Source organism: Trifolium pratense, linkage group LG1 (genome assembly GCF_020283565.1).
Source record: "Trifolium pratense cultivar HEN17-A07 linkage group LG1, ARS_RC_1.1, whole genome shotgun sequence".
Lineage (NCBI taxonomy): Eukaryota > Viridiplantae > Streptophyta > Magnoliopsida > Fabales > Fabaceae > Trifolium > Trifolium pratense.
Genome location: NC_060059.1, coordinates 2,539,934 through 2,552,494, shown reverse-complemented (window position 1 = coordinate 2,552,494; position 12,561 = coordinate 2,539,934). Strand labels below are relative to the sequence as shown.

Here is a 12,561-nt window from a genome sequence, read left to right as displayed (position 1 = left end):
CTCCTATCTTATTAGTAGTATATAGTATAGTCTTAGCACATAATCACACTTCTCAACTTTATACTTCTCTCATGTAACACAATTTCAGTCGTCTTATTCACAAAAGTCACACAGTACCTATGCATGAAACTTCAGCAAGTAGCTCTGTTGGGGTGAGAGGCACACTTAGCCGTACTATTTACTCACTGTGATCAGAAAGAGAGAGAGAGTATGTGCTTGTGAGTGTGACAAAGATGTAACGTAGGTTTGCAGGGGAACTGATAAAGACAGAAGTGAACAAGACCAGAAGAGTAAAGAAATTTGGATTGGTAGAGTTGTGTGAGGGATGATAACCTAATTGGTACCAATAACATTTGCCAATGGAGCCTCCCATACATACTTTCCAGATTTTGATAATGTATTCTTTATTTACATAAATTAATATGAGTGTTACTCATATTCCTTTTACTTTTTTTGGTTTAGTAGTCTATTAAATAGACTCACACACTTAAGTGCGAAGAAGTGAAGAATTCATATTCAAATTTGGATCCCTCTAATATTATTTTTGATAGCTACACTTAGATAGAGTATATCTCATATGAATTTTTAAAAAATAATGAAAGATAGATGTTTTGGACTAGCCCAGTGTCACACATTTTTGCTCAATGACCACAAAAATTGTTACTTTTGTAAGATTGTAACGGTCAACATTGAAATGACTAACATTTAATATCTTCTACAAATATTATTTTGGTCACAAAATTTTTAGTTCCCTTATTTCATGAAGTTCATTATTTATCAAAAAAACTAAGAAATTATCAATTATTACAAATTCATCGATATCTTGAAGTCATGAAATCCTCATTATCACAAAAGAAAATTCAAAATTCCATTATTTTCTCACTTATCTTAAGGTTTTTTATTTTATTTTATTCTTTTAATGGATAATGAATATAATAGATAATAGAGTATAAAAAGATACTCTAAACCCGTAGGGACGGGCCACGGCTCTCCGCAACCTATAGGGAGCTCCTCTATTTCTTCACTCATGCCTCCGTAACTATTCACACCATACCTATTTCAACATCAAAATACACTACTACAAGTATCACACACTAACACCCGAAATGTGGATCAGTAGGAAAAACAGGTTAGGGTGAATGTTAATTTTGGCAAACTATTGTGCGGATTATCTGGAATTTTCGAAATGACATTTTTTTCGAAAGGAACTTTTTATATTAAGTGTCTGGTCGATAGGGTGAAACTTTCATCTTGGAATTGATTCATAGGTAAAAACCTTGCCCCCCCGTTCCTTTTACGAGTGGGGTATGCACCATATTTTTTGCTTGAACCGATAGAGTTTGTCGGGGTGTTGAATTGGGTCTTTGTGAGGTCTAGTTGGTTAAGGGCCTCTTCTGTTGGTCTTGCTCGGTGGTCGATCCTTGCCCCTCTCTCTGAGGGGTCCTTAGATCTTCTTGTGGTGGTGGGTTAGATGTATTTAGCTTTTGGTGTGCCTTCTTGTAGGCCTGTGTATATATTTTAGAAGTTGTTAGATGTTGGCGGAGTGTACTTCTAGTATCCATTTGTACTTTGATTTTTTTTTTTATAATATAATATTTGCCATTAAAAAAAAAATAGTAATATTCATACACTGGAAATCAGTACAAGTACTCCCCTAAAAACAAAACGAGTAAAAACCCAAACTCCTATCTCACAATCCAACATGATCGATTTACATATCATTCATAATGCAAACAACGAAGACCACTATTTTTATTCAAAAACCATTGATTGGTGGTGTTTTTTGCTTGTCTGTTGATTTCTTTTGAGTTTTGACACTTTATTTTTGCTTCTTTTTAATGTGTAGTAAATCTAACTTCGATGGTGAAATTTCTAACTAATAAATTACTTGAGAAAAAAATATCTAACTTCTATACGGTTTATTCTTTATAGTACTTTCTTTTTCCATTAAATAAAAAGAGTAGGAAAAAAAAATCTGAATTTGATCCACCGCATATTTAATGCAAAACACTATCAAGAAAGAAAAAATAGTATCATTATGTGACCTCCAAATCAACCAAGTTTTGGTATTGCTGACATGTTTGGCAATTGCAAGCTAGGAAGGCACACATGTTAGAAAACATTAACTATTTATATGTAATTCCACAACATTAACTCACATTATTAGTGTATATTTCATACTCCCTCCATCTCAAAATATAAGAGAAAATTGATCAAGCAAAGTTGATGTATTTAGTTTAAATTTTTAACCAAATACATTAACTTTCTTTGACCAGTTTTCTTTTATATTTTTGGACAGATGAAGTACTATTTTATTTTACGTAAAATGTTAATTTCCTAATAGCACAGCACATGTTATAAAAGTATATATAAAGATTATTTTTAGGAACTTATATAGTTTAACTTTTGAAATACAGAATTTCTTACATTATTAAATGTAAATTTTTTATATTAAAATAAAATATTTTAACATGTACATTAAGGACACATCTTAACGTAACCGATATTTTTTCTTTTTTTACCAAACGTGACGATATTTTTTTAACCACAGATACGTATGCAATTTGTCCACAAATCTTGAGCATTAAAGATGATAATTAATACAAAAAGTACACATCACATATGAAAGTTAAAAGCATAGATTAATTTATTGAGAATCTGATAAAAAGAAGAAGGGGAGTCATAAGTATTAGGACCCCCTCAATAGTCAATTTCTAAATCAGGGCCTGCATGCATGTACAATCCGATTTAAGGGGGGAGGGGTATAGTCCCAATTCAACCGTGTGATGCTTACATTACACCGAAAGAAAGATAAGCCACATTGATTTTGCTGAAATGAAGGGTCGTTTTCCTTCTTGAATTTTGTTTAAGCGCGGAGATGTTTCCATTGGCTGGTTTCGGATTTGCTTACCCTTGTGCATGTAAATCCAAACCCTCCTTTTGATTTTTGACTAAAAATATTAAAATTATTATTGCTTAAAATAAAAAGGTTTTCGAGTTGTCTAATATAAACCTCTCCAATGTATTTGTAGCAGAATTGTGGGGATTTCTAAAAGGATTAACTATGGCGAGAAAGTGTGGATATCGAGTTGTTGAGCTTCAATCGGATTCTCAAACCATGGTTCAATTTGTGAGATTTAGATAATTAAATAGAATAACAAGAGCTCTGAATATTATTGCTAATGACTAAAAAAACAATGTATTACGAAAGACTCGATATGATTCATGTTTTCCTAATCCGAGACAATTGGGCTAGAGTAAACGCCAAGCGTGGGCCCATTAGTGGGTTCAATTCCTGCTTGCTTTTCATTTTTAATTGTTAGAATAGTCTCGTTCCTATTGAACATAAGCTATAAACTTTCTTCCTTCCCTTAATAAACCTTCCAGTTTCGCTATTTATAAAGATACGCAGACTCAAAATAATCAATAAAAAATGAAAATCTTAAATCAATAAGAAATCAAAATAATAATAAATAATACAAAATCTGATCCTAACAAATACTCTAAATTAATATAAAAAATATTTTATAATATTCTAAGTTACCGAGAGAAACTTTAAACTCATAGTGTACAAACAAAAAAAACAAGCACTTTGAATGATAGGATGTGTTACTCTTGTGAAGATAAAAAGTAAAATCAATCTTGTCTGTGTTATCATATATACCGGGAGAATATAATACAAAATTGTTTCAATTCTGCAACGTGGGTGGGTTTGGAATGAGACTAAACACTTTGCAAAACTTCAAAACTTAAACAGTGCATAACTATGAAAAAAAGCATGGTACACTTGTACAATCTATGAATCAAATAAATTCCATGCAAAATGTATAGGGAGGCCCCATGGTATTGAGGTTGAATTCATTTATGACTATATAATTTGTTGTTGCAATATTGCTATCCATGCTTACTCTGTTTTTATCTGCATGCATAAGCAGGGTGAAAAAATGATCATGCATAGTAGCTTCATCGTTTTCTCTTTTCTGTTTTGGGTAAGTTAGTTCATTAATAGAATGGTCCACCATGTATAATACAATTTTGTAATAAGGTGAAAACTACGATATCTACATGCATCAACTATTGTTGGAACTATATAGAATTATTATAGCATGTTCTAGCCTGTTGTCAAATGTAAGGTGAAAGGCTTCAAATACGGATTATGATTCCTTGTAGTTGAAAATGACTTTAGTGGAGATCTACGGGCGGTGTAAAATAATTTCTCATATTAAATAAAAAAACTATTAATTTATCATGTCATATAAAAAAAAGTGAGGGTGAAATGGGGCGACATGAAGTAAAATATGGTTATTATTAGTTGTCGGTGTAAAATTATTGTCGGTGTATATTTATTTATTTATTTTTGTTGAAAATAACTTCTGATTCCTATATTTAATACAAGTTTATATAAAAGATAACGATACACTACTATTAAGTTAGGGAAAACAAAACTAAAACATTTTAGATATATGGTACAAATACATGAAATGTAAAAAATTTGACGATAGTGAATCCTATTTCCTTTATAGACACAATGATTATGAATGAATGATGCCCGACCCAACATTCAAACCTCATTTGCATATGCGATGTGTCATCTCTTCTCACTCTCCCCTTTCAATTTCAATATTTCCCAAACAATATTGAAATAGGTCCCTTAATCGCAGCTAATAGGGTAAAAATGTAGATACATTTAATATATCGCACATTACAGGATCATGTTAAGTGTTAACATGTGTCTTAAGAGTAGAGTTGTCAAGGAAGTCTGTCTCGGCCCGAGGACTAACACATATAAAGGGGCTTAAGCGGTTCGGTCCGTTAGGTTTATGGGTTGTTGAAACTAGGCCCAACCTGATTAGTAAAGGGTTACATGGCCCGATTGGTCGGCCCGACTAACTTTCATATTTTTTAAGAAAACCATATATCAAGAACAAATAATACAACGTCTAACCTCATATTTCTTTAGTTTTTAGTGGGCCGGTGAGCCATCCCAGTATGGCCCATGAAAAACATAGGCCCAATGGGACGATCTAGAAAGGTCCGGTTGTTTTCTTCTATGTTTTTAGAGGTCCAACTAGTCTTAAAATACTGGACTAGTGGGCCAGCCCGGTAGCCTGATTCATTTTGACAGCTCTATCTAAAAGCACATGTTAAAAAAATTAAAAGAGGAACTTTTACATGGAAGTGAAGTAATATGTAATACTTTGGATTCAGTAGAAATCAATAATGATGATAGGCTTATGAAACAATTGGAAAATCGAATGTAAAATTGGAAGGTTGACAATAAATATGATAATTATAGCACAATTTCGTTTATATTTGAGATTTTCAAATTTATTTTATTTGTTGCTTGCATATATGATCGGAGAGAGTACATGAACATTGGACAAAATTTAAAATCAAAATAATTTTTAGAAACACAAATAAAAATATTAATGATAAATAAATTTTTAAAATGTTTGTCCAACTAAGTACTTCATCCGTTCCAAAATATAAATAAAATTTGTAAACAAAAGTAAATGTATTGGGTTCAAATCTTTAATCAAATATATCAAGTTTTTATGAATCATTTTTATTTATATTTTGGGACGGCGAGAGTATTTTTGAGGAGGATGGTAGGGGCGGACCCAACGGTAAGTGAAAGTAGGGGCCATGAATAGCATTAGACTGCAAAACTAGCACTTCTCTTTCTCTTAAAAGGTTGACTCTCGAAGAGGAGTGGAATACAATGGAGAAAAAGGTACTAATGAATAAAAACATTTGATATGTCAATCACTCACTACTCTCACTTTTTGGTACTCAAATTAAATCAAAGGTGAATATGGGCCCAACCAAAGTGGTAGCTCCGTTAATGGCCAATTTAACTCATACCTGGATTCAAACCAATCTTGCAATACGATACATGGATGCTCACAACACAACTGAAACTAGCGTAGCTATCATTAATTATATCTCAAAGATCACATTCACATGCTAGCTTATGCTTAGCTTAGGTCTTAATAATCATAGCTATAGGTACGCTTCATTTCACTGATATCACTGTCCGTATCTCTTTGTCTTGTAGCTGTACTACTACATGCCTATTTAATACGGAGTACTACTCTTTCAATTTTTATAAGATGACAAAATGTACTATTTATATCTTGTTTTGACCGCATTTTTCTAAAAGTATATAAATGTAACTATTATCATATAAGATCTTGTTTAATTTGTTTTGATGTATATTTTTCAAATATCAAATTCTATAATTTTTACTAAATAGAGAATTAAGATATTCGTATTCAAAAGTATGTATTGGCAAATATGCAAGGGTCAAATAGTTCTTATATTTTGGGACAGAGAAAATATAATTTTTTTCACTTAAAAAAATTGATTTTTTTTTTATATACTTCATCCGGTAACTATTATAAGTAAAAAACTACTTTTTAAATACATTGAAAACCCAATGTATATAGTTTATATTGTAAAATAGATTAGTTTTTCAATATATTTAAAAAATAATTTTTTGCTTATATTAGTGATCGGAATGAGTAATTTAGAACAGATAGAGTGAGAGTCTACGATCATTGTTATAAACAAATTTGAATTTTCAATTACATTTGATTCATAATATGGACCACATAAATCATTTTTTCTAATATATTAAAAAATTTAAATTTATTTATAATAATAACTGGAGAAAGTATTTTTAAAAAAATAACTGTTATTTTTTTTTATTTACAATAATCTGAGGATCGAACTCAAGATCTATAACGTACTACTCAAACCTCAACCACTAAATCAAACCTAAGTACTTAAATGTTATTTAAATGTTATTTGAATAATCGTAGACAAGTTATCTAAATTCATCCAAGCTAACTTTTACTATCTATAAACTTTTTATATCACAATAAATTTATAAGTTTCTTTAACTAATATGCATAGAGACTCTAGTTAGTTTTTCCTTTTTTTAATTGCAAATATATTACTCCATCTCTTGCTAATTATAAGAAAACTTTCATTTTTTTAGGTTAATTTAAAAATTAATGTATTTGAACTATAAGTATTATAGTTCAGATACATTAGCATTCTAATGTACCTAAAATGTAAAAGTTCTCTTATAATTAGGACTAGAGAAAATACTATATATTAAGGAAAATGCTAAACAGTGTCCCGGGGGCACTGGTTAAGGATATCAAAATGGAAATTTTATCTTGGAAATTGTAAGTTCAATATCTTAAAGATGTAAAAAGTCATTATCTCTCATCATTAATTTTGTTCTTTCTTATTAATACTCCCTCCATACCACAATATATATCATTTTGGCACTTTTACACATATTAAGAAAGATAATTAATTTTGTATGGAAAATAGAGATTGTGAGTTGATTTACAAAATTATCCTTCATTTATGGTATGGAAAAAATAAATTGAAGAATTGAAAGAAGAGAGGGAAATAAATAGTTAAGGGTATAATACGAAAAATAGCATTAAATGTTTCATTGATAATATAAAGTGACATATATTGTGATACAATTTTTTTCTCAAAGTGACATATATTATGGTACGGAGAGTATAAAAAATTAAATAAGTACAAGAGGAAGAGACCCTAGTTAGTAGTAGGAGCATTTTATTATTATTCACTATTTTCTTATAGCAAATCAAATTTTGTACTTTAAGCACCTCGAGCACTAATATCTGTCCCCACATTGATGCATGCCATGGCTTGGCCAAAAATGGATTAAGTCTATAATTCAAGCTATCCTTCTTAGGCCGCCTGAAAATATGTCTCTGTAGTAACTTTGGGTTCTATCTAATCACTTCAGCTAGCCAGAGTTACCTCAGTATAGGCATATAAGTAAGGATTATTTTAAAAGGTTAGCTAGCTACTAGTACTTGTACTACTAGTACTTCAAATTTTCAATTAATAAAAAAATCCTAACCAGATTGAACTTTCAAACCAAATGAAATTGTGTGACACTAGGCCTACAACGTTAGTACTAGTTACACCAAGTATTGTATTGGATCGAAACAATTTAAGTTGTACTCCAAACTGAATCTAATTTTGTAGGTGTTCATTGTAATTTTGTCAATGGCACCACTAATTCTAATCCGCACATTGAATCTAATTTTGTAGGTGTTCATTGTAATTGTATGTTAAGAGGTTACAAAAATTATTTAGGATACTAACTTTATATTCTTTTCAATTTTAAATATAAATAAAAAATAAATTTTTAAATGTATTGACTCTAAAAAATTATTAGTACTTATATTTGAAATCGGAAGTAGTACTAATGCTGAACTTGGTAGGAAGAATCACGGTTCGATCCTCAACAACTGCGATCGGGAGAGGGCTAGAAGTCTAAAAAGTGTGTAAACAAAAAACAAAAAACTGGTGGTAAAAACAAAAAACAACCACTAAAAAAAAGTGTGTAGTTACATTTTTTTTACAATGCCATGGATAAACGTCATTTACCCGATAACCTATGGTTTTTTGCTCTTCTTGGGAGTTGCGCGTTGTTTTTTCTTATTACTTTTTCTGTTTGTTTTTGTTTTCTTTGTATTGTGTTAGAGTGAAAATTAGGATTGAGTGCAGTCGAAATCGCATACAGTCATGCAGTCGGACATTCATTTGCCATTAAAAAGAAAATATGTATTTTTAGATTGGTGTATTTGTTCTATTGAATGTATACCATAAAATTACTAATATAATGGATACTTGATTTCTTGCGTACGGTATAGTACCTCTTACGGTATTTATATTAGTATATGTTTTGCAAATTAAAAAAAACAATTATGTGGAGAATTAATTCAACCTACAAAGGAAAAACAAGTGCATATATTTCCAAAATAAAAAAGTAATAGAATGTTTGATGATGAATGGAAAGTAATGAAAAGAAGAGGGGAAATTCAAACCATTTACACGTGTTTCACTGTATACAAATAATGTTGAAGACCTAGTTCACTTTCGGAAGTATATATATTCCTCTAAAGCTGCTTCAATATTCGGGAGAAGCTGTTCCTTCCAGCTGATCTGACACCATGAGTAGTAGTTTTGTTCTTAGGTACAAGTTTTGTTCTTAGGTATATGTATAAATTAAACAAATTTTGCAAGTATCTATATTTTAAAGTTTTCAAATTATCAAGTTGTATTAAAGTTCTAAGTTTGTTATTTGTGTTTGTTTTATTAGTGGTTTATAATTCGGTTGATTGTATTTTCCAATAGAGGTTTGTTTTCAGTTTTTGAATTTGTTGTTCTTATATAATAGGGTTAGTATTGCTTTGTTTACTTCTAACATGAGGGTGAAATACTATTTGGACACTTTTTTTTTTTTTTTTTTAGGATTAGATGGACTAACTGCATTGATACAGTAATAATATCAGCCATCTTATCTGAATTAGTGGTTGAAATTTATTGGTCGCAAATTAATCAGCCTTCCTATCTAAAACCAGCCGTTGTATATGATTCAAAACAATAAAAAACTGTGTTCAAATTTATAGCAACCAAATTTATTCCCATTAAAAAAAGTTATATATATTGAGTAATTTGGTTGTCAATTTTCAACTCAAAGAGGATTCCAAACAACTAGAAGCACTTCAAGTATAACATTCCAAATTTGGTTGGAATAGAGTGAGAGTAAAATGAAGGAGATTCAGATACATTTACCGAGTCGTTCAGCACATCGGTGACCATTAAATTGAAATTGAACCATGCAAAAACTAAATGGGCGTTGATTTATTTATTCAACTCTAAAACATTAATCTTGAAATTTAAATTATCTGATCTGGATTCAACAACCATAATAAAATAAAATAAAATAAAATCAAATACAATAATAGAAGACAACACAAACATATATTGAATGAAAAGGAAATGTTGGTTTTAATTGGCATGCAAAAGGAAGAGAGAATTAAAATGCAAAAAGGGTGTTTGGAAATTTTCAGTTGATATCAAACTTGTTGTTTGTTAATTCCCATTCATCCCATCCCATCCTACAGCTCCAAGCCAAAGTAGCTGAGCGTGTAAATGATCTCAAAAGTAGTACTTGTCCTTAGTTACTCATAGAAAAAAATTAACATTAAAACCAAAATAAAAACCATTCTCTTTCTTATGACTCATCATCACCACTTATGCATCTGTTGTTATCGTAGAACAGAACACAATCACACAAAGAATCTCTTAGAAACCATCTTGAAACCGATTGATCGATGAATTATTATGAGTATCCAAACGATGCTGTGTTCCAGCTGAATAAGTGCTCCTTCCCCAATTCAAACTTGTTCCATCTTGATCCTGATGTTGTTGATGATGATGATTTTGACCTTTCTCGGCGCCACCACTTCCCGGAACAAAACCTTGTCCAACCGGTGCACCTATGCACGTGTAATTTGATTCACCACCACCACCACCTCCGCCTGCAACGTAGTTCATGTGCTGCAGTCCTCCATATTGCTGGTGGTGACTGCTACTCATCACGTGACCGACATGGTATTCGTTCATCGGATGTTGAGGAATTAAATGTGTCGGAAAAGACACCGGCCGTGAAGGTGAAGTGTATAGATAAGGTTGAGTTGGTTGTGGTGGTGGCGGTGGTGGAGGAGGAATATGTGTTGAGGATGATGAGCCTGAGAAGTATCTTGGGAATCTTAGAGGCATTGTTGGATCTCCCATGTTATTTGCTTGAATGTAGCCTGCTGTTGCTATTGGTGGTGGTGGACAACATCTGAAATATATGAATTACTAATTTATACATCACAATTTGCATTTAAAATAGTTCATAGATTAACAAAAGTTGATGTATCTGGTTAATTTTTTTTCAGAAAGTCGACTACTACCTCGTTCTAAGTGTATGTTTAGTATCACAGTGAATATACTATGTCAGAATCACGGTGTGACCTATCATGATTTTTCAAAAGCTACACCATAATACAGCTTCTCAAAAATCATTATGGATCACCGCGATTCTGAATACTAAACATAGCCTAAATATGGTAAAAGTTGATGTTTATGATTAAAAAATCCAAAATTATGGTGCAATATTGGAAAAAATACATACCCTACTAGGTGAGAGGGAGGTGGTTGTGGTGCAAGCTGGTTATGATCGTTACGGAAGACTAGCTGACGAGCATGGTTAAGCGTCTCTGTTTCCCTCTCTGCACAAAAACACAATTAACTACACATCAAATCAAACAAACACAAAGGGAGAAGGGCCCTTTCAAATCAACATTACTACAGCTAGTACTAGTAGCATATAATATTCCAAGAAAAAGAATTTGTTTCAGCAATTAACAACTTTTTTTGTGTGTTTGAAATGACAAGTGACAACGTTTCAAGGACAAATCATTAACAACTAGTAGCACTAGTAGTAGTAAAGTTTCTCTCAATATTTTAATTTTTGTACTATTTTTTTTATATATTTTAAATAAGAAAAGAAAAGAACTACACTAACTAACCTTGGCGGTGACGGTTCATGTGTCCCCCAAGAGCCTGAGATTTACAGAACTTGAGAGAACAAAATCTACATTCATAAACCTTCCCACACTCTTCTTTTCCATCCTTCCCGCCGTTTTTCTTTTTCCTGATGCAACCTGCACCACTCAACAAACAAACATATCTATTTTAAGTAAATTTTCCATCACACTCCTTTTCCCCTTAATTCCCAATTACACATTCAAAAATTTATTTATTTATTTATTTATTTATTTATTTACTATGATATTCTACTAGTAGTACTTTTTGAAGAAGGGAAAAAAAAATTAATAAGAAAGAGAACAAAAAAAAACATGTAATTATTGAGCACTGTTTCATGGTCAAAGAATATACCATGGGGATGACAAAAAATGGCAGACTTAAATTTTGTTTCCTATGGAAAATATAAAGCCTTTCATGGTAGTATGTGATTATGGAATACTAGTATAATACAGTATAAGTAAAATAAGTTTATTTTTTTGCTTTCAGCACTAGTTTAATTTGGTTCAAAGATCAGTTCGGACAAACAAATTTATTTTAGTATAATATGTTTTGATATTTTATTTATGAATATTTTTTCCCACTAGAAAAATGATCACTAAAGAAAAAAATGAAGGTATAATTACCGGGTGGATCAGTGTCTTCAAGAACTTGTTTACCATGATCTCTAGAGTATTCATCAGGCAAATTGTTAAGATCTAATGGATTTCCTTGTGGTCTCCTGAAAAAGAAACAAAAAAAATATATATAGAGAGAGTATGTGAGTTAATGAGAGTTAAAGAAGAAGATAAATATGAATATGAATGAGAAGGTGTAGTAGTAATAGTGGGGGGGGAGACCTACATGATGATATGGTACCGACAGAGAGAGACAGAAAGAAGTGAAAATAAAAATGATATGTGATTAACAAACACGGCCCTTTCTTTTTGTTTTAGAAGGGAAGATAAATAAAACTAGAGTTTTTACAAAATTTGTGTGACTTTCAGTTTGAGACTGAAATATAGAGGCTATAGTTGAGTGATGGTAGAAGATAAAGAGCTTTGAAAGTTCTCTATCAGTTTCTCTGCCACCCCACCTCTTCTCTCTCTCTATTTGTTTTTTTCTCTCTCCCCCCACACA

General features: G+C 31.3%; 1 protein-coding gene across 1 annotated transcript; it reads right to left on the bottom strand.

Moving 5' to 3' along the window:
• Window positions 1–9,858: 9,858 nt before the first annotated feature.
• LOC123900559 (zinc finger protein JAGGED-like) lies at window positions 9,859–12,561 on the bottom strand. Its single transcript, XM_045951520.1, has 5 exons — window positions 12,286–12,561; window positions 12,069–12,163; window positions 11,427–11,561; window positions 11,030–11,126; window positions 9,859–10,696 (listed from the first exon to the last, which is right to left on the bottom strand). Coding segments are annotated over exons 1-5 (873 nt in total). The 5' UTR covers window positions 12,288–12,561; the 3' UTR covers window positions 9,859–10,152.